The 20,581-nt window shown below is 50.2% G+C and overlaps 1 protein-coding gene across 5 annotated transcripts; it reads right to left on the minus strand.

Annotated features, from left to right (window-relative positions):
* Positions 1-1,816: 1,816 nt before the first annotated feature.
* Positions 1,817-12,260, minus strand: LZTS3 (leucine zipper tumor suppressor family member 3). Of its 5 annotated transcripts, none has more exons than XM_045832921.1 (5): positions 12,117-12,260; positions 6,907-7,130; positions 5,892-6,368; positions 4,762-5,565; positions 1,817-4,347 (listed from the first exon to the last, which is right to left on the minus strand). In XM_045832921.1, the coding sequence occupies exons 3-5, from the start codon at positions 6,348-6,350 to the stop codon at positions 3,649-3,651; spliced, it is 1,962 nt and encodes a 653-aa protein (XP_045688877.1). In that variant the 5' UTR covers positions 6,351-6,368; positions 6,907-7,130; positions 12,117-12,260; the 3' UTR covers positions 1,817-3,648. The 5 variants fall into 5 exon arrangements, with proteins under 5 accessions (XP_045688877.1, XP_045688875.1, XP_045688873.1 ...); XM_045832919.1 differs by having other exon boundaries at positions 4,699-5,565; positions 6,948-7,130; positions 12,117-12,259; XM_045832917.1 differs by having other exon boundaries at positions 4,699-5,565; positions 12,117-12,259.
* Between the last annotated feature and the right edge of the window lie 8,321 nt (positions 12,261-20,581).

Raw genomic sequence — 20,581 nt, forward strand, 5'->3', positions numbered from 1 at the left:
ATAGACAAATTAGAGGTTCGAATCCCAACCACCATTCTGGGTTTTATGGTCTTGGGAAGTCACATAAACTCTCTAAGCCTAGTTTCTCATCTGTATGGTAAAAGTAATCAGTTTTTAAAAATAGAGCTGTGCCCTGGCTAGTGTGGCTCAGTGGACTGAGCGCCGACCTGCGAACCGAACCAAAAGGCTGCCAGTTGGATTCCCAGTCTGGGCACATGCTTGGGTTGGGGGCCAAGCCCCCGGTAGGGGACTCACGAAAAACAACCATACATTGATGTTTCTCTGCCTCTCTCCCTTCCCTTCCCCTGTCTCTAAAAGTAAATAAATATGACCTTTAAAAATAAATAAATAAAAATAGAAGTGTAATCATAAAGTACAGCCAGAAGTTAGTGATGGGACGAACCCGGTAGGAGAAGTTAATGTGAAGAGGAGCCAGTGTGATCCTCCACCACCCTAGGTAGGGGGCTCACACCTGAGTTGATATGGGCAAAACTAGGCAAGGAAGAGGCTCCACTGAGATCTTCCAGCAGGGCCTGGCCCCACACTGCCTTTCCGGGGGGCACCAGAGAACTGCTGGTCAGGGTCACCATACTTTGCCAGTGTCTTGGCTGCTGGTTCACTCACCTTAAGTTCTGTGAACCTCAGAATTGGTACTTCCTCTGTGGCACCATCCTGCTGGAGAGACAAACTCAATGTAGGCAGGATACTTCACTGCAAGCAGGGAGGGGTTAAGCCTGACATCCCAACTCCTGAGCTCATCAGAGGGCACTGTTTGCCTGGGGGTGAATATTTGGAGCCCCAGGCCACTGACACCACTGCTCAGAGAGGGTTCTCTCCCTTCGGCCAGACCACACGATTAGTTGTTGATTATGACTCTGTCTTTGCCAATGGAACTTAGAGACAGCAGAGGACCCATCCTGGGGGTGGACCACTTTGCTCCTAGGCATCCATGGCAATCCTGTCCTTGTCAAATACTGAATGTCCTAGCCTCCCTTGAAGTGGGAAAAACATTTGACTCAGTTCTGGCCAACAAAACTTAAAGGGAAATGTGCTGGCAGGGTTCTGGGAAAGCTTTTACTTTCATGATAAAGTAGTGCTGCCTCAATGCTTTCATGGAGCTGTGGCAGCCACCCTGTGGCATGATGTGGGGACCACATGCTAAGAATGGGAAAGTAGGAGGATGAACAGTCTTGGTCCTTGATGAACCAACACCTATGACACTTAGGATGCCTACCAGACTTAGGTGAGAAAAAAGAAGCCACTCTTTAAGGTCCTGTAAATAAGGGTGTGTTACTTGTAGCAGAATACATTCTTGATGGGGGGCTTTGTAAGGATGACAGAAGAAATTATCATAAAGGAGGGCACTTACCCCCAAAGGATGGCTCCTTGCTTGCAGAACACTTGGGTGCCTTCTGCCTTTTCAGCCTCAGCACTAATTACAAACCAGTTCTCATCCTTCATTACTACATATTCTTCCCACCAACGTCAGCCTATTGCTGTAAGGTGGCTCAGGCCACTGCAGGCTGCATGTAGCTGCCCTGCATCCTCTGCCTTCTGGCCAGCAGCCTGCTGTCTAGATTCTGGGCTGGAACCAGCTTGAAATGCTTTGGGCGACATTCAGAAGGCCCTGCTAGGCAGAGATGGGGAAGCATGACTCCTCCAGGGCAGCATGGAGGAGCTTGGGCTTTGAGCCAACCTCCTGGCACAGCCCAATGAGCACCTTGTCTCATGCCTCCTCTGGGAAATCTGTTTACTCCAGCTTTGCCCTCCACACCTCCCTCACCTCCAAAGACACAAACAGGCCAAAGAATGCCACTCAAGAGGCTTTCTCAATTTTATTTCTTTGGGAAAAGAAAACAAAGTCTTTCCATCACATATGGTAGAGATATATATTTATATATATATTTATATATAATTTCTTTTGTGGTTGGAAGTCCCAAAGCTGAGTCTGTTCATATTTTTTGTTTTTCTCTTTTTCCTACTAATGCCTTCTCTTCCCCCTGCCCCTCTGGCCCAGACCCAGGTTCTGGGGCAGGTGTATTGAGGGGTGAGCAGAATGGGCAGTGATTGCCACGATGGCCCCCCAACCTAGTTCAGAGATCTGGTGAGGGCCACCGGAAGGGGCTGTGCAAAGAGATAAGAGGCCACACAGGGGGACACTTCTGTTTTCATGGGGGACGCACAGCATGTTAAACAGTCACCAGTCATGGGAGGAGGCTGGTCAGGGGTTAGGGGACTTGCTCACAGTAGTTGCCAGCTCTCCCCACCCTGCCCCCAAATCTATTCTTGGGGGTGGGAGGAAGAGAGTGAAGAGAGAGAAATATGAGGACTAAGTGCCAAGCCTCCTCCAATTTTTATTGCTGGTGAATTAGAAATTTGCCTTTCCCTTCCTATCTTGGGGAGATGGACTCTGAGGGCCCACAGAGAAGAAAGTCACATTGCTGTCCCAACCCCCACTGATGGCCATGCCAAGCCTCCCCTGGGCAAACAGTGAGCTAGCTTAGGGCCCTGGGGAACCCAAGTCCGTGTTCCTCTCAGGTCAGCCTTGTTCTTCAAGGGCAATCACAGGCCCCCTCCCCGCCAAAACAAGGGCCTCAGGCTCAGGCTTGGGGCCAGTGGAGCTTGGAAGTGGGCAGTGCACCAAATATCAAGCAGAATTTTCTATTGGAAGAAAGGTGAGGTTTGGGGGGAAGAGGTGGCCTGGGACAATGAGCTGAAAGCAGGAGGCTGGGGGAATGGAGAGGGGACATCACAGACACTCATGACCTCAGGAACTGGGTGAGGGGAGTGCCTGAGAGGCAGGTAGCACTTCATAGCTGTAGTTAGAACCAGATAGTGGCCCTGGGTGTGGGGTCAGCCAGGCAGATGAGGCTATTGCCCTTGGATCCTGGCCAGAAAAGAGGGTGTGTGTGTGTGTGTTGGGGTGGGGGGAGCTTAGAAGCCTCCAGGTGACCCTTTCCAGAAACAGGAGGGCAAATCTTTCCTGGGCACTGAGCCTCCAGCCCCAGCCTCTCCTTCCCCCAACTCCTACATATGGGCACACACTCAGGACAGAGCCAGGCTCTGAGGCCTGAGCCCAAGAGACCTTGGGGGGAGGGGCTGGGCAGGTAGCCCTCTCAACCACAGCCAGGCCATCTGCTCCCACTTGTCCTGCCAATCTGCCTAGGGAGGGAGAGTAGTGCAGGAAGGAGAGAGGCCAGGAGCCCAAGGTCTATCAGTTTCAGTAGACCCCACGCAGGCCCCCTCAGGCTACATGGCCTAGGAGGTGAGCACGAGAGCATCACTGGACACACCAACAGTAGCAGCCCAGACTCATTGAGGGGCTGGGCGGCCTCACTGCACGGCACTGCGGACCTGCTGCCTTTATCTCCAACAGGGAGTGCCAACAAAGGGAACCTGGGCCCACTAGCTCTGCCCTCCCCGTTCCCTCCTTGGGAGGAGGGTCGGAGTGGGCTGCCCAGAGGGGCAGTGGTAGAGCTAAGAGGGCACTCAGTGCAGGGAGGGTAGGGACCTGGTCACAGCTGCTTTGAGAACCTCTTTGGTCTGGGGATATGGGAACGATGGGGAAGAGAGATGGTGGGAGGGAATACTGGGGACTCTGGCCTTTGACAGGACATTTGTCAAAAGTCTGAATGCCCAGGTTAGGGATCAGATTTCTGTAGATTCAATGCGCTCCAGGCGGGAGGGGGTCCAGGCTTTCTTCTCCTCGCCGTGTTGGGGGGTAGGTGTGCTGGCACCCCCTGCGGCCCCGCGCTCCCGCAGCCGCCGCTCCAGCTGCTGGTTGCGCTGGTACATCTCCACATAGCTCAGCTGTAGCTGCTTCTGGTACTCGATGACCTTCTCCTTCTCCTCCAGCCACACGCGGCGCTCCTCTGCGAAGCTGGCCCCCTGGCGCTCCCGAGCTCGCCGCTCAGCTGCTAGCTCGGCCTGCAGCCGCCCCACCTCCCGCCGCAGGGCCCTGGTCCCACTCTCCCCGCCAGCATCCACCTCCCCATCTAAGGAGACCAAGGAGGCGGCAGCAGCCACCCCAGCCTGCCGGCGCATCTTGGCCTCATCACTCTCGCAGGTGGCCAGAGCATCCTGTGGCTCAGTGGGGTCCACGGGGGTCAGTGCCGGCTTGAGGCAGGGAGCTGGCAACTCGCCCTCGGCTAGCTCCAGGCTGGCCTGCTTGCTGCTGAAGGAGTCCCTTAGGCTGAGCAGCTGCTCCTCTTTCTCCCGCAGCGAGGCCCGGCCCTCCCGCAGCTGGGAGCGCAGCCCCACAATCTCACTCAGCTTCTGGGACACATCGGCCTGCGAGTCCTTCAGCTGCTGCTTCAGGAGTGAAATCTCTCCAGCCTTCTGGCACACCTGGGTAGGGTCGGTGGGAGAAGCCAGGGTGAAGGCAGAGCTCTGGGCACCCCAACCCAGCCCCCATATCCAGCCCCAGACGTACCAAGTCTCTCCAGGGCATCAGACTGGGAGGAAGTGACACACTGGGCCCTCTCCTCAAACTCAGGGCATATACGGCCAACCCTACCCAGCCCAGGGGCAGCTCTAGTCCTCACAGACACTCCTAATCAATCTTGTGGGCCCCCCCACCCGCCCCTCCCCTGGCAACTTTCACTCCCCTGGTGAAAATGGTGGCCTACTGCGCCAGGTTTCTCCAGAGGCACAGAAGGAAGAGGAGACAGGGAGAAGGCCCAAGCCCCCAGCCCGCACCTCCCACTTCGTTTCCTCCATCCGGGGCAGAAAGTCAGCCTGCTCCTTCTGACAGGCGGCCACCTTGTCCTCGAGCTCTTCCCGCTGTCGCATCAGCCGGGCTGCCTCCTCTTGCAGCTGCTTCTTGTCCTGCTGCAGCCGCAGGACTTGCAGCTGCAGGCCCTGCTGGGCACGCTGGGCACGGCGGGCCACCTGCTGCAGCTTCCCGCTGCAGCCCTGCCGCAGCTCAGCCAGCTCCCGCTCCCAAGCCTTCTGCCGCTCCTCTAGCACCTGGGCCACCGCCACCTCGCTCTGCTCCAAGCTCCGTCGCAGAGCTGCCACCTCCTGCTCCTTCTCCCACAGCCGCTCCTCTAGATCCTGGATCAGAGCACTGGGCGAGGGTGGTGAGCAGGCCGCAAAGGGCAGGCCTCCACCTCCGCCCTCTCCCGATCCCAGGTGGCTGGGCCGCCCCATGGATGAGGATGACCCGCTCTTGCTGGAGGCCCTCCCACTGTCAGAGGTCGCCAGGTCCTGGTAGCCCGACCCACCACCGCTGCTGCCACTGCCACTGCCACTACCGTAGCTGGCAGTGCCAATGCGGTTGATGTGGCTGGTGGAGGCACTGAGGGGCGCCAGGTGCTGGCTATAGCTAGAGCTGTAGGTGGGCAGGCTTGTGAGTGAGTTCCGGCCTGAGTCTGAGAGGCCGCCCCCACCCCCGCCCGCTGGGGTCATGGTCCGAGACTTGTCTAGTCCACCCTTTAGGCCACCAGGTCCCTGTCGTCCCTCAGGGGTCCCGCTGGTCTGTGGGGGACACAAGTTCTGCATGGAGTGGAAGTTCTTGGGTACAACAGGCTTGAAGGCTGAAGGCCGAACTAGCGGCTCTGAGCACTGTGTAAAAGCAAGGGAGGGGAAATGGACATCAGGATGCGGCCTTAGCCTTGACCCCAGCCTCTTCCCTTTGGCCAAGACTTTGCAGCCCCACCTCCCAAGCCCATTGATCACCAGCCCAGGAGTCACTCAGGGCAGGGTCTCTACCTCATGGCCCACCCAAGCCAAGTCTTTGCCCTGGACACACCAGCTGGACTTGGCCCCCAAGGCCCCACCCTCCAAGCCCAGCCTCCATCCTGATACCTAAAACCCAAATTCCAAGAAGGCCCACTTTGTCTCCCTCTCTGGACTACCTCCCATCCCCAGAAAAAGACCCGGGAACTGACCTGGTCTAGCTTGCCAGAGGTGGCCAGGAGCTTAGGGGGGTGGCTGGGCTCACGATACTGTGGTGGGGCCTTGTCACTGCCACCGCTACTGCTGCTGCCACCACTGCTGCCCACCACATTGCCACAGACATCCGTATGGTCACTGCCCCGCAGCTCGCCATTGAGGTAGAGGGAGTTGGCGAGAGCTTTATCCTCAGAGGGGTAGCGGCCTGGCCTCTCCCTGCTGCCCCCACTGCCACCAGCTCGGGGGCCGGGAAAACTGCCCTGGCTGCCCCCACCCCCTGTGCGGGTGCCCACGCTCTTCATGGCGAACTCCTGGGCATGGGCCACCCCACTGCCCACACTGCCCATGGCCAGGCGAGGGTCAGGGGGTCCGAGCTCAGAAGGCCGAGGAGCAAAGGCCAGGAGGGGATCCCGCCCCGAGTCAGCGCGCACAGGCAGTGTCTCCAGCTTCGCCATGACTAAACCGGGGGGTCACTGTGGGCATAGGTGGGAAAGCAGACATCAGATCAGTCAGACCCACGCCTGTGCCCACCACACCACACCACACCCGGCAAGCCAGCCCCAGCACCACCACACCCTACCTCTCAGAGGCCCCTTCCCTAAACTGATACAAGAACTCCCTGACACCCAAAGTGAAGGAATGGGGCAGGGGTAAAAGTGGTAGCTTGGTAATGGGGGCTGCCTGTGGCCCACATGACAAGGCCCAAGCCCAAAACCGCAGGCACATCATGCCCTCCTAGCTTTGCTCGGCACTGTACTCCCCTCCTCAACACCACCTCCCCGACGGGCCGTCCAGACACAGTGGCCCCCTCAGTTCTTCACTGCAGCCTCCAGAACTTAGAGTTCTTTACCCTGAGTCTGGGCCCCAACACCCCAACCTCACCGGCAGGGAGATGGGGTTGGAAGGGGACAGCAACATCTGAATCCAAGAGGGACCCTCAGAAGTTAAAGTCAGGATAGAAACCAACCCCTATCCAAAAACTGTGGGTGGGGTCCTTCCCAGCGCCCTAACCTAGGATGTTGCAGTCAAGGGCAGAAGTGGAGGGTCACTACCAGCGCAGGCTCCTCTCCTTGCTTTTCCAAGGGGGTGGGGACCGAAGGTCCTCAAGCCTGGGACCCTCCGGGGCCCGGTCTGCAGGGGCCAGGTGCCTCATTCTCGCAGTTGGGGCTCGGCCCGAACCAGCTTCGAGACTTTGGAAGGGCCAAGAGAGCCATCTCGGACTGTAGTTTTCTTCTCTGTGAAATGGGAGGAATGAAGGACCTACCTTGCGGAGCTGCCACGATGCCAGCGGCTCTCAGACGAAAGGTACCGAGCAGCAGCGGACTGGTAGTCTTGGGCGGCAGGGGCAGGAGCTGCTTTCGCAGCGCGCCTCAGGGCCACCACGGGCACACCTCGGTCCCCGCGGCCCGCCTGGGACCGCGGCTGCAGCGCGTGACCAAGGAGCCCTCCTGGAGGTCTTCTCAAGTGGGCAGCACGGGGGGCCCCCCGGCAAGGAGGGCCGCCCCCCCGCGGCCGGCACCTCGGCAGAGGACCCAGCGCCCGCCGAGGACGCAATGCCGCTAGCAGCCCGCGCCCGCCGAGCCTCCCTCGGGGCCTGCCTTGCCCACAGGTGGGCGGGGATGGGCGGGGCCTGCGCACCCAGCGGCGCCGGGGAAGATTCTGCGCGGGCCTAACTCCACCAACAGCCATCCCCCCCCCACTACCCCCTGCTGAGAATTCACTGCCTCCGGGAAGACTTCCTGGATTACCTCCCTTTCCCACTCCCTTTGGACCTTGACCCTTCTCAGTGCACCACGAAGCCCTCGGCGCCCCTCAGTGGGTGTGCGCCCCCACCCCCTAAGGCCAGCCCACAGGAACAGGGCCAGCAGGGCGAGCAGGGCCTCGGGTTACCTGTGCTCGGGGAGGCCCTGCTTCCTGGTTCCTTTGTCTCAAGTCTGCACCTGGGTACACCTGCCTCAGAGATCTGAATAATCCAGCCTGGCAGGGGTGCCCTTCAGGCCCTTACCTCCTACTCCCACCAGAAACCAGGCAGGGCGCCTTCCTTTACCAAGGTGAAGGGGTCCAGGTGGCACCCCACAGCCCCTTGGGCACTTCTCAGACTGTCTTCTACTCAGATACCCACTTCTAATGTTGTGTCCATCCTATCAGGCCCCAGACTAGGGGAGCTGGACAGAACTATTGCCCTTCAGGTGTCTTCTGGTCACCACACCTGGAACTATGGCCCTAGTTGGTTGAAAGCTCACCACCAAGCCAGTCCACACTGCCTTTGTGAAATCCCACTCTCTCGGCACCTGCTCCCTCCGTGTGGAGAACAGCACTTTCCCACCCACCTCCCTGGGCCAATCTGTCCTGTTTGGGTTTGGGCGCAAGAGAAGTGCAGGATCAGCAAGTGCAGACCCAGACAGAGTGAGGCCCTCTTTACTTTGGTGGGTGCCCCAGGTGCCTGCCTCCCATGCCTCACCCTAGTCCCTGCTTTGCTTCCACTCTTAGCACATGCCAACGTGGCTACCCCTCAGCTCAGACATCCCCCTCTCACCCTAATCATGACCCCCTTTTCTCACCACCCCTAGTGCAGTGTAGGGAGCAACTGAGGACTGGGAGGATGGAGACTGAGTGGCCTGAGGCTTGGAACCAGTGGGAAGGCCTGGGCAGGATTTGGAAGGAAAAACTGGCAAAAGTTCATACAGATGGGGCTCGGGGGGTGGGGGCAAAGGAGGATCTGGGCTGGGGCAACAGGGTGGGTGTGACACATTAACATGACAGGGGTAGAGTATCTGGGGGAAGTAGGTGCTTTGGGGAAGACCAGAGAAAGCTCTCTCTCACATTCTGGATACAGAGACTGGAACATCAGCATTCAAGGGCAGTGTGGGTGGGGCCAAGCAACTCGTTAGGGTAACTGAGCCCCAGAAGCTTGGGAGGCAGTGTAGGGCCAGGAAAGCCAGGAAAAGGTAAGCCTCACAGACCAAAAGGGGGCCTTGAAGAATGTGGGTGCAATTCTGGTATTAAATGGGCTGGGTAGAACTGGGACTGGTAAATGTGCCCTGGGTTTGGCAGGTGCAAACACCACTGGTGCTTATGAGAAAACGGTTCAGACAGGTGGTACAAGGCAAAGCCCAACTACAGGAGAGGGGTCTGGCGGGAAGATGGGAGGTTCCCTGCTAAATGAAGGCAGTGATATAAATGGTTTGGGATCCAAAGGCTCTTTTCTAATTTTAAAATTAAATATGGTAGAAAGCTGAGTTTGTTGATGTGCCAAAGGAAGGCTCCAATAGTGAGACCGAGATCTAGGCAAGGGGGCTGTGCCACAGGCCCGGGTATGGGCGTGAGCAAACCTCAGAAGCGATCGTGTTGATCATGGGAGTGATAGAGGATAATAATGTTTGGGAAGGTGCTTTGTACACTACCAGGTGCAATACAAGCAATACTGGTACCTTCTCTGAGATCCAGGAAAGAAGAATCTGACCATAGGTTGGGGCTGCTCACATGCCGCTCTGCCCCACTGTTTCCCTAGGGTGTGTGTGGTCCCCACCCAGGCTTAGATACCCAGAGTCCTGGGTGGAAATGAGGTCCCAGGACGGTCTCCTGAATCTCTTATACTCATGCTTTACCTGGGAATCCTTCACTGCCAGCTCAAAGCAGCTCCACCTCAAGCCTCACTCCCCAAAGAGCTTCTTAACATAATTCTAATCTGTCATGGTTAACCCCATGAAAGCGTTCCCTACATCTTGCCTGTTCCCAGTTTGGTTCCTTAAAACCCCAGAAGGGAGCTGGCAGGACAAGGAGGAGCATACGTTTCCCTGGTAGGCAGAAACTGAGTTGAGCTTCACCTATGGGTCAGAGTCCCGAACTGGCCCCAGTAGCAAGTGTGGTCTGCAATGGCAGCCTGATGGCAACAGCTCAATAGCCTGGATAGCATCTGTTGCCCGACTCTCTCTGTCTCATCGACCCGTAGTGCCTGGGACATTACTTACAGCATTAGCCATCACAAAGGGGCCATGGACTCTATCTGTGGGTTACATGGGCAGGTCCCTCTGACCTAGAGTGACCACCTATCCACTCCCTACCTGTGGCTCTCCCAAAGCTAGGTACACTCCACCTTCTCTTGGGGTCTCAGAGGTCCCAAACCCTGGCCATTCACCTCCTAAAGATCTCAGCAACCCCTCCTGTCAGCAATCTTGCTGGGAGCTCCTCGCTGGCCTTTCTTCCCCTCCACTCCCTCCCCCATGAAACTGCCAGGGGATTCTTTCTAAAGGGCAAAGCTGATTTTGTCCCTGCTCTGCCCAAATTCTTCCATGAGCAGCACCAAGCACAATAGACTAGATGGAGATCTGGAGCCTCGGCTCCAAGTATAAATTAGGGGTGGAACTGCGTGCAGGCTATTTCACCTCAGGTTCTCACACTTACCTTATAGGAATCTTAAGAAGTATGTGTACTATGGGTAAAATGCCTGGCATTCCTCTCAGCCCTGACCAGAGCACAGCTTGCAGCAGGGCCCACGAGGCCTCTCCCACTGCCCATCCTACTTGCCCTGACCTGAGCCCCTCTCCACTCCACACACTATCTTTTCCTAGATCTCTGTATCCATCCTGCATCCTTCAAGGCCCAATCCAAATGCTGGCTCCCAGGGTAGCATCCCTGATTGCCCATGGCAGGAAGAGGTCTTGGAGCACTTGGCTCAGGCTACTGCAGGCAGATTTCACTCTGAGGCTTCCCTGGCGTTGGCCTGTGGGTGCCCGGGGGACACAGATGGCAAAGTCCTGGGGGTCTCTGGGCTCTGGCACTACAGAGATGCACAGAAAATATGTGTAGGATTGCTAGTGATGAGCAATGCAAAGAGGCAATGAATCCGGACAGGAAAAATCAGGACGGTCTTCTGGGAAGAAGGACTAAGGGAGAAAAGAGATTGGGGGCACTGTAAATCTTTGGGGGGTGCAGAGGTCTCCAGAACTTGTTTGGGATGTGTGAGGGGGAAATGCATTTTCCCTTGGAGACCAGGGAAGGGAGCCCATCCCCTAGATCCTGGTTCTGATGAAGCTCCTGTTTAAAGACTGTGGGGGCTGACAGCGTCCCCCCCAGCACACACGCGCGCACACACGAGTCTCCTCGCTGAGGGGTGGGGGTGTTCGCCATTCACCAACAGCCCACGGCCCGCAGAGCAGCAGATAGAGACCCCGAACACAGGCCATCCCAAGAATGTGCCCGGGGGTCTCTGCAGAGGGGGAAATCCCGCTCGCACCTCCCCACCAACGCGTGTGGCCCCGGGGGGCGGGGCGCAGAGGGAAGAGGTGACATAATCCGGGCCGCACCCCCTCCGGCCTTCACAGCTCCCCAGGCCAGACGAAGCATCCATGACATCATCGGCCTCATCTCCGTTCCCCTCCCCCCTAGGACCCCAGCAGCGGGACGCGCCCCCTCCCCAGCTCCGGGTCTAGTAGGACCAGCTTCGCGGTGCAGAGGGCACAGCGATAGGTCGGAGCCGGGAGGGGCGCCGCGAGTGGGCCTGCCTCACTTACTCGCTGCTTCAAGGTCCAGAGTGGGGTCTTCGGAACCGACGCCACCGGCCCGGCTGACTGGTGCAGCCCGAAGCCCGCCCGGCGGGGCGCGCGGCGCGGGCCCGCTCGGCGCCCCTCCCGCTCCCCGCCCAGGCCCCGCCCACCCGCAGCTGCGGCAAACGTGGGCCCGCCCTCAGGCCACGCCCACCAGGGCCGCCAATCCTCGGCCTGGGGCGGGGCACAGTGCTTTACCCTTTGGTCGCTGCGTCTCAGCCCGCACTTGGGACCCCTCTGCTTCACCCACTCCAGGGCGCCACGAGCCAGCCCCGAGCTCCTCTGCTTGTCGCCTGTTACCCCTAAGCCCATTGGGCTCTGCCGCCTAGTCTCTCCAACATGTTCAGTGGGACCACGCCCTCCCTAAACCCCACATCCTGGGCGACAGGGAGGAGCCCCTGTGGTTTGGGGAAGGGGCTGCCGATGCAGAGCCGGGAGCCCCATTCCTCTCCCGCTCCTGATCTTCCCACGCGGCCTCCCAGTGGACACTGTGATACCCTGCGAGTCTGCAAGGTGGGGGCGGGGCGAGCTGTCACTGGTGGATCCGACCCCGCGGTGGGAAGACCCACCTCGGCGTGGGGACCTCAGGCGGGTGTGTGGGAAGCTTCCATGGGCAGTGACTGCATCCGTTCGCAAACCGAGCGGATTTGAAACTTGCTGCTCGGGAATACTCACCGGGTAGGGGAAAAGGCGGGCGACGGGAAAAGATACTTTACGGTCCGGCAGGATTTCAGCGCTTTCACCTTGTGCCCAGCACCTGGGACGAGGCCCAGCTCCGTCCCGCAGGCGGCACCCTGGGGTGAGAGAGTAAGGTGGGGACTTTCCTCCCTGACTCGAAGCAACAGCTTCCCGCTCACATGCCGTACTCTTTGAGGGAGGTGCTCATTCCGCCTGGGGCGGCCCGGGAGGACTGCCTGCAGGAAGAGGTCTGCCTGGAACTGGGGTCTTAGCCTTAATTAGGGAGTAAAAGCCAGCCAGGCCTAAGGTTCAGCGTTAGCAAAAGCCTAGAGGTATGAAGGGTTTGCCCTAAAAATCCTTAGTGCCTGAACTCTGGCTTGAGATTTAACCCATTGTATCTCCGCTGTTATAGCTGATTAGTTTGGTTATCTGACATCCTATTTTATAGCTTTTACTTTTACTATCTCCTGTATTCTGAATTTCTCCATATTTGCTCTTCTATAGTATTTTGCAAAGCAGAAAGCCAGTTTCTTAATTCTCCTGATGGTTGCCTATAAGTTTACTAAATAAAAATAGTTTATATTTCAAATTATTAGTCAATAACAAATCATTTTTATGTTCCTCTTTATGTAAGGAAAAACTTAAGGTGCCTTTTCATCTCAGGGCCTGCTACCCTCACACCTACTTATATGTGTCCACTTAATCCAGGATGATAGACCCAGCTTTTTTTTTTTACAGTTTTTTAAGCCACTAAATTCTCTTTTCAGTCACTGTTTTTGGCGTTTGCCAGACCTTTGTTTAATTAGTATCAATGTCACTGCCAGTTTTTTCAGACTCTAGTATTTCTTTTCCTGGCTCAGACCTGTCTCTCACTTGGCTGCTGATTTCAGGGAGGACTCCTGAATGTTATGTTCTTCTCAGCCTTCGTCCTTGGTGAGAATGTTTCCTACTGTACCCACAAATAGTGGTTTGACTGTGAGGCTCAAACTTTTCCCCTCAAAACTCTATTATCCTTATCCCATTATCTTTTGGCTTTTAAAGTGGTAGCAAGTATACCTGAAACTCTATACAGTTGACCCTTGAACAACCCAGATTTGAACTGCACAGGTCCACTTAAATGTGTATTTTTATCAATAAATATACTGGAAAATTTTTTGGAGATTTGTGACAATTTGAAAAAACTTGCAGATGAACCACGTGGCCTAGAAATACAAAACTAATTAAGAAAAGTCAGGTATATCATGAATGCACAAAATATGTGTAGCTACCAATCTATTTTATAATTTGCTATCATAAAATATACACAAATCTATGAGTTAAAATTTACCAGAACTTGGGCACACGGAGTATATATGGTACCATTCACAGTTGAGAGTAATGTAAACAATGTCAAGATGCAGTATATATGTATAACATACAAAATATATACTAATCAACTGTTACCAGGAAGGCTTCTGGTCAACTGTAGGCCACTAGGAATTCAGTTTTCAGGGAGTTCAAAGTTATGTAAGGATTTTCAACTGCGCAGGGGTTGGCACCCCCAACCCCATCCCTCCATTGTTCAAGGGTTAACTGTAATTTTATAGGTCAATTATATCTCAAAACAAATGGTGGCAAAGCTGGGCCAGTCGGTTTTAGGTGAGCAATTTACCTGCTGCTTTTGAGAACTTTTTATTACCCTCACGATTGAACATTTTGCTAGTATAAGTCTCAGTGCAGGCCATTTCCTATTAATTTTCCAGAAATAGAAGGTTTTTTCAGCTAGAAAAGTTTTCTTCTAATATGTTCCTGTCTATTCTGTGAACAGATTGTTTTGGGGTTATTTTTTTCCCCTCCTCTAAAATTATCACATTGGGTCACCATTGTCAATTAAATCTTTGTCCTTTTTCTCTGTATCCTGGGAGACTATCTCAAGTTTTCTTCATCATCATGGATTTAATTTTCTTCTTTTTCTTAAGATTTTATTTACTCATTTTTAGAGAGTGGGGGAGGGAGAAAGGGAGGGAGAGAAACATCGCCTGGCACTCAGTCCACTGAGCCACACTAGCCAGGGCATAATTTTCTTCAGAGTGATCAAGAGTACTCTGTTCTCTCCAATAATATATTTAATCCTGCTTATTTTCCTTTCATTTTAGTCAGTTTCCACCCCACCTAGCTTGATCTCAATCTCTATAGTTTTCTGCTCCTAGCTTTGAGAGGATATTCTTAGAGAATGTGGTTTTGCATCTCAAGAACACCAGGAAAGTAAGAGACTGCCATAACTGATTCTGTGCTAATGTATATGAACATCTTGATGAAGTGGACCATTTTCTTGGAAATATACAAAAGAAAGAGGTGGAAAACATTATCCAACAAATATGTCCAAAAAAGACTTGGGGCTCAGATGTTTCAATGAAAGAATTCTCTCAAACTTTATAAATAGATAATCCTCACCCTGTAAATCTGTAAGAGCCAGAAAAGTTAGAATGCTATTTCATTTTATGAAGCCACACTTCCTCTCACACCAATTCCAAATAAAGATAGTTCAGGGGAAAAAAATTCCTAAATAAACTCAAGGAAATAAAATTAAATGTCATTGTAGATAAAATGAATAATCCGTGAGTTTGTTAAATGAGAAAGTAACAATCATAGATGCCAAAACGTCATTCAAAAATCAGTATCCAAAAATAACCCTTTAAATTAATCATAATTAATCAGGACGGTTAAAATTAAGATTCATTGGTGGTGCTACCTTGGCATCTGGTAAAAGCAGGAGGGGCCTGAAATGGTCTAACGGAAAGCTGCCCTAGCCAAACAGTTCTTTTTTAAAGATTCTGTTTATTTATTTTTAGAGAGAGGGGAAGGGGGGGCGGAGAAAGAGAAGGAGAGAAACATCGATATGCCAGAGATACATAGATCAGTTGCCTCTCGCACACTCCAAAATGGAGACGTGGCCCAGTCCACAACCCAGGCATGCGCTGTGACCAGGAATCAAACCTGTGACCTTTTGATTCACAGGCTGGCACTCAATCCACTGAGCCACACCAGCCAGGGCCCTAGCCAAACAATTTTTACTGAATGGACCAGGTGCAGCTCCTGCTTATCTCTGAGTAGTGAGTTTCAGTTCTTTACCAGCCCATGGAATTACTCAAACAAGCCAATCACTTCTCCTCCAGGAATCACAGGTTGCCTCACCTTCTTACTGCTACAAAGCTTGCCCCCCAAGTTTCTGGTTGTTCACTGTAGTCCTGAGTGGAACACATGTGTGATCCTGTGTGGCTTATGGTGCCCTCCTCCCTTGAGCTGCGAGGCCACGTAACTAATAGACTGCTGTCAAACTCAGAGGTCTGGTGTCAGGAATTGCACCTGGACATCACCATAATCCTAGGGTGGGAATTCTTCCCTTACCAATGGAGTAAAGGGGCAGTAATTAAAACAAGAATCTATCCTCTCTATACAGCCAGGAAAATAAAAAATAAGAAGCAAGAGTCTATTAGATTGGCAAAATTTAAAAGACTGTGATATCTCAGTTTAGTGAGGGTGTAGGGAAACAAACTCTGTTTTTGAGAGTATAAATTGGTACAGCCTTTTGGGAGAACATAGAAAAATGTGAAATGCATATGTTCTTAGACCCAGCCATTCTATTTCTGGGAAGAAATGCCATCACAAGTAATATGACATAAACGAAGTCACTGATGTACTGATTGTAATAGCAAAAAAATTAAATACATCAATCTATAAATAGAAGATTAAATGAATCGCGTGTCTGATGCAATGTAACAATGGCAAGCTATTTAAAAGAATGACATGGATGCCTATGTATTAACATAGAAAGATGACTATATTAAGTAAAAAAAGCAAGTGGCAGAATTATATGTATGCATACTATACTCTAATTTCTCTATTTTAAAATGAATATATATGCATAGAAAATTCTGCAAGGTAAATATCAATTAACAGTGGCTGCCTCAAGATGGTGGGCTTGCAGGGTGTATGGTGAAGACAGGACTCGAGCCACTTCTATAATGTTTGCATTTTTTATAATAAGAATGTACTACTTTTCTTTTTTCTTATATTTTTCCGACTACCATATATCCCCTTCCCCCTCAATCACCACATTGTTGTCCATGTCCATGAGTCTTTTTTCCTTTTGGCTTGATCCCTCCACCCCCTAATCACTTCCCCACCCCAGATGTTCTCTATGAGTCTGTCTCTATTTTGCTTGTTAGTTCAGTTAAGCATGTATTACTTTTATAAAAAGAAAAATTAAGAAAAAGAAGTGTTTAAAAGAATAAACAGGTAAGCTCTTAAAATTTAGTAACAGCAGTCCTGGCTGGTGTGGCTCAGTGGTTGAGCAGCGGCCTGCACATCAGGGGGTCACCAGGTTTGGGTTTGGTTCCCGGGCTGCGGCACAGGCCTGGGGTGCAGGCTGGGTCCCTAGTGTGGGGCATGTGCGAGACAACCACACATTGATGTTTCTCTCCTCCTCTTCTCTAAAAAAAATTAAATAAATATATTTTTTTAAAATTTAGTAACAGCAGACTATTAAGATATTAAATATTTGCTCACAAACTCCTGTCCCAATGGAATTTGTGTTCTAGTGGAAGGAGACAATAAGTTAAATACACAGTGGATGAGAAGGTGGTAAGTACAAGGAAGCTGAGATTACTGGGGGGTCCCAATTTTGGATAAGGTAGAAAGCCTCACTGAGAAGGTAACATTCAAGTTACAAACTCTGAGGGGAGGGACTAAGCCAAGCATAAATCTAGAGATTTCTACAATGCAATCCTCTTATCTATAAAAAAATTAGCTATTTTTTTTCAATTTTTTCTTGTTTTGTTGCACTAAAGCTTCCAAATAAGAAAAAGCTACTTAAACATTATTTTAATTACAGTTTTTAATAAGATAAATAACTACAAAAGGAATTGAAGATCTACCTTTTTAAATAGCACTAGATTGTTTTATGGCTGAGTTCTATCCAACCTATAAAGAGATAATTCCAAATCATAGGAAAAGATGAAAATCTCCCAAATTCACTTTATAAAAGTAGAATTATCTTAACGCCAACATCTGATATATGATATAAAAGAAGAAAATTGTACCCTGACCAGTGTAGCTCAGTTGGTTGGACATCATTTTGCAAAGCAATAGGTGGCCAGTTCGATTCCCAGTCAGGGCACATGCCTGGGTTGCGGGTTCAGTCTCTGAGCAGGGTGCATGTGACAGGCATCCAACTGAGGTTTCTCTCACATCAATGTTTCTCCCCCTCCCTTCCCCTCTTGCTGAAAATAAAGAAATAAACTTTTTTTTTTTTAAAGAAAACTGTGATAGATTAATCCTCTGTCTTCCCCACTAGTTTGCAGGATCCATGTAGACCGGAGTCTTTTTAAAAATTGCATAGCCTCATCTTCCTGGGAAGCAGAATAATAGCCCTCCGAAATATCTAAGTCCTAATACCCAGAACCTGTGACTATGTTAGGTTAAGTGGCAAAGAAGAATTAAGGTTGTAGATAGAATAAGGTTTTTAATTAGATAACCTTAAAATAGGGAGATTATCCTGGATTATCTAGGCATTAGGCAAACCCAATGTAATCACAACATTCTTAAAAGTGGAAGAAAAAGGCAGAAGCAAAGGAGATCTGATTATGGAAGACTGGTTAGAGAAATGCAACAGAGCTAGCTTTACAGGTGGAGGAAGGGGGCCTTGAGCCAAGGAATGTGTTGGCCTCTTGAAGATGGGAAATAGCTTCCAAAAGGACCATAGCCCCGTCTTGATTTTAGCCCAGTAAGACTCACATGGAACTTCTAACCTTCAGAACTATAAGACAATAAATTCGTGTTGTTTTATACCATTAAGTTTGTGGGAATTTGTTACAGCAGCAGTAGAAAACTAATGCAAGCACAAAATAGACACTCAGCTTTGATTTGCTGAATGATTAACGAAACTGCAAAATCCCTATAGATATTGGGTAAAAAGATAGAAATAGATCATTCCCAGAATACAAATAGCCAATAAACTGTTAAAAACATCATCGGACTTGCTGGTACTGAAGAGATGCAAATCAAAATCAAATTATCAGACTATTGAGATCCTTTGGAGTCCTACCCACTAAGTTACCCAGAAGAGGGCTCAGGGTTTCCTCTCTGGGGTGATCAGGCAATCCCAGTGACCTCCAAACACCAAACGGGGGTGGGGGGGCAGACAAAGCACTTTAATCTATGCTAAAGTTTATAGCTGTGCTTGCTTTATGAGGAAATAAAAGCCTCTGGAACTGGGCAAAAATTCCTGGGAATAACCAGTAAAGGTCTTGGAGGTTATCTAACCCAATACAAAACTGTAACTGAAACATTTATGATCCAAGTATGCTAGTGTCTTTTACAAGCCATTTTCTAAGCCGTTAGCTGGTGTTCTCACACACACACACACACACACACACACACCCATAGCCCATGAAAAAAGTTAAAGGAAAATATTTTTAAAAATTTAATTGTATTCTCCTTTTTCCCACTGTTCTTTCCTAGTTGCACATTTCATCTAAGATAGATGGTTTATGCTTTTATGTTCCCCATGGTCCCTCTGTAACATTTAATTTTTCTTTTCTGTTTTTACATAATTGATGCTTTATGTAAGTACTAACAAAGAGACTCATCTGTACCTACACAGTGTAAACCTCATTGCAAGATATTAAGAAACAGAGTAAAAAGGAATACAAGCCATCACTCCACCCACCATCCCAAGTGAGTTTTATATTCACATCTATTTGTGAGGCATGGTGGTTCTTAAAGCCCCAAGCAGAATAATAATAAAATGATTATTGCATCATGAAAATTATGGTCATGCCTGAATCTTTAACCAATTTTATGGAAACGTACAAGCTCCAAAAATGTTACAGGATTCCGTGTTGTTGTTTTTTTTTAAAGCTAGGGTAGCCCTGGCTGCTGTGGCTCAGTGCATTGACCACTGGCCTGCAAACTGGAAGGTCATTGGTTTGATTCCCCATCAGGAGCCACGCCTGGGTTGCGGGCCAGGCCCCCAGCTGGGGGCATACAAGAAACAACAGATTGATGTTCTCTTGAACACTGATGTTTCTCTCCCTCCCTTCTGCTCTCTCTAAAAATAAAAAATAAAATGTTAAAAACAAATAAAAGCTAGGGTAAATCTGCCCAGCAGAAAGCATTCTTTGTAATCTTTTTACATTATCATTTGCAGACAGACATGGTGATAGCTAAATAAAACTCTATTACCTCCCTTTGGGGTCTGAACTTCTGCGTTGCTATCATCCAGCAGGGACAGTAGCTGAGATGTGGAAAATGAGAATTTCCGAACAATGATGGATTATGTGTTCAATAATTTCTCATCTGTTCATATTTGTTATGATGGTCTCATTTTTCATTTAATTTTTTACTTATTTATTTTTAGAGAGCAGGGAAGGGAAGGAGAAAAAGAGGGACAGAAACATCGATGTGTGGTTGCCTCCTGTGTGCCCCCTACCGGGGACCTGGCCTGCAACCCAGGCATGTGCCCTGGTTGGGAAATGAACTGGCGACCCTTAGGTTCGCAGGCTGGTACTCAATCTATTGAGCCACACCAGCCAAGACACCATAATCTCTTTTGATGTGAGACAATATGCACAAACTAAAAAGGCATTAAGGCAACTGCCAAACTAGACATCAAGCATGCATCCATACAAATACCCTATTATGTAAACTGTGGGGTTTAGTTCAACAACAAACTGACTTGACTTACCTTGTTGATAAAGTAAAACAACAGAGGTATTAAATCTCAGCTACTCAGGATACAGTTGGAACATTATTAGTTTTAGTTTTGGTGTTATTATTATGAATGTGTCTTTTGTATCATGTTGGAAATGTAAGTCAAATTATAAAATCATATAAGAAAATGAAAATTACTAAAACCAGTCAGAGTAAATCTAGCAGATTATATGCAAAAGTTTATATTTAAATAAGTTTAACATGACAGTATTTGCATTTTGTATGTTCTCATAAGGTTCCCTTATGCAGTTTGCTGTAACAAGTAATTAAATAATGTATTAACTAGTGGAAAACTGTGTATATCAGAATAAACCAGGTAAAACTACTTTGCAATGTCACTACTATAATCTAAGTTGCTTTCAGTACAACTCTGGAACTATGAAGTTATATATGATATACAACTCTTCACACAGTTACTGATCCTCGCCTTGTCCTAACTTATAAAAGGAACAGGCTCCTCAGAACCGTTTTCAAACTGTAGGTTGAGATCTGTTAGTAGGTTATAAAATCAATTTAGCCACCATGAGCAATGAGACAGAACAGAGAAGAAAATATCAACATACATCAAATTATGACAAGTGACTGCTGTAGAGCTTTGCTTATTATCTGTATCTAGGCATACATACGTACTGAGTCCTTGACATACAATGGATTTCTTTCTAAGAGATACTGTCAAAAAAAAGTTTAAAAAACACAGCCTTATTGGAGAA

This window comes from Phyllostomus hastatus, unplaced genomic scaffold (genome assembly GCF_019186645.2).
Source record: "Phyllostomus hastatus isolate PE091 unplaced genomic scaffold, TTU_PhHast_1.1 phas_contig_17, whole genome shotgun sequence".
In the NCBI taxonomy this organism is placed as follows: Eukaryota; Metazoa; Chordata; class Mammalia; order Chiroptera; family Phyllostomidae; genus Phyllostomus; species Phyllostomus hastatus.

Bases quoted from the DNA above. Each gene is read 5' to 3' on its own strand.
- LZTS3 (XM_045832919.1), bottom strand. From the start codon at position 6,350: ATGGCGAAGCTGGAGACACTGCCTGTGCGCGCTGACTCGGGGCGGGAT. The intron at 5,566-5,891 runs GTCAGTTCCCGG...GCTTTTACACAG, and splicing joins CCTCTGGCAAGCTAGACCAG to TGCTCAGAGCCGCTAGTTCG. The intron at 4,348-4,698 runs GTGCGGGCTGGG...GACCCTACCCAG, and splicing joins TGGAGGAAACGAAGTGGGAG to GTGTGCCAGAAGGCTGGAGA.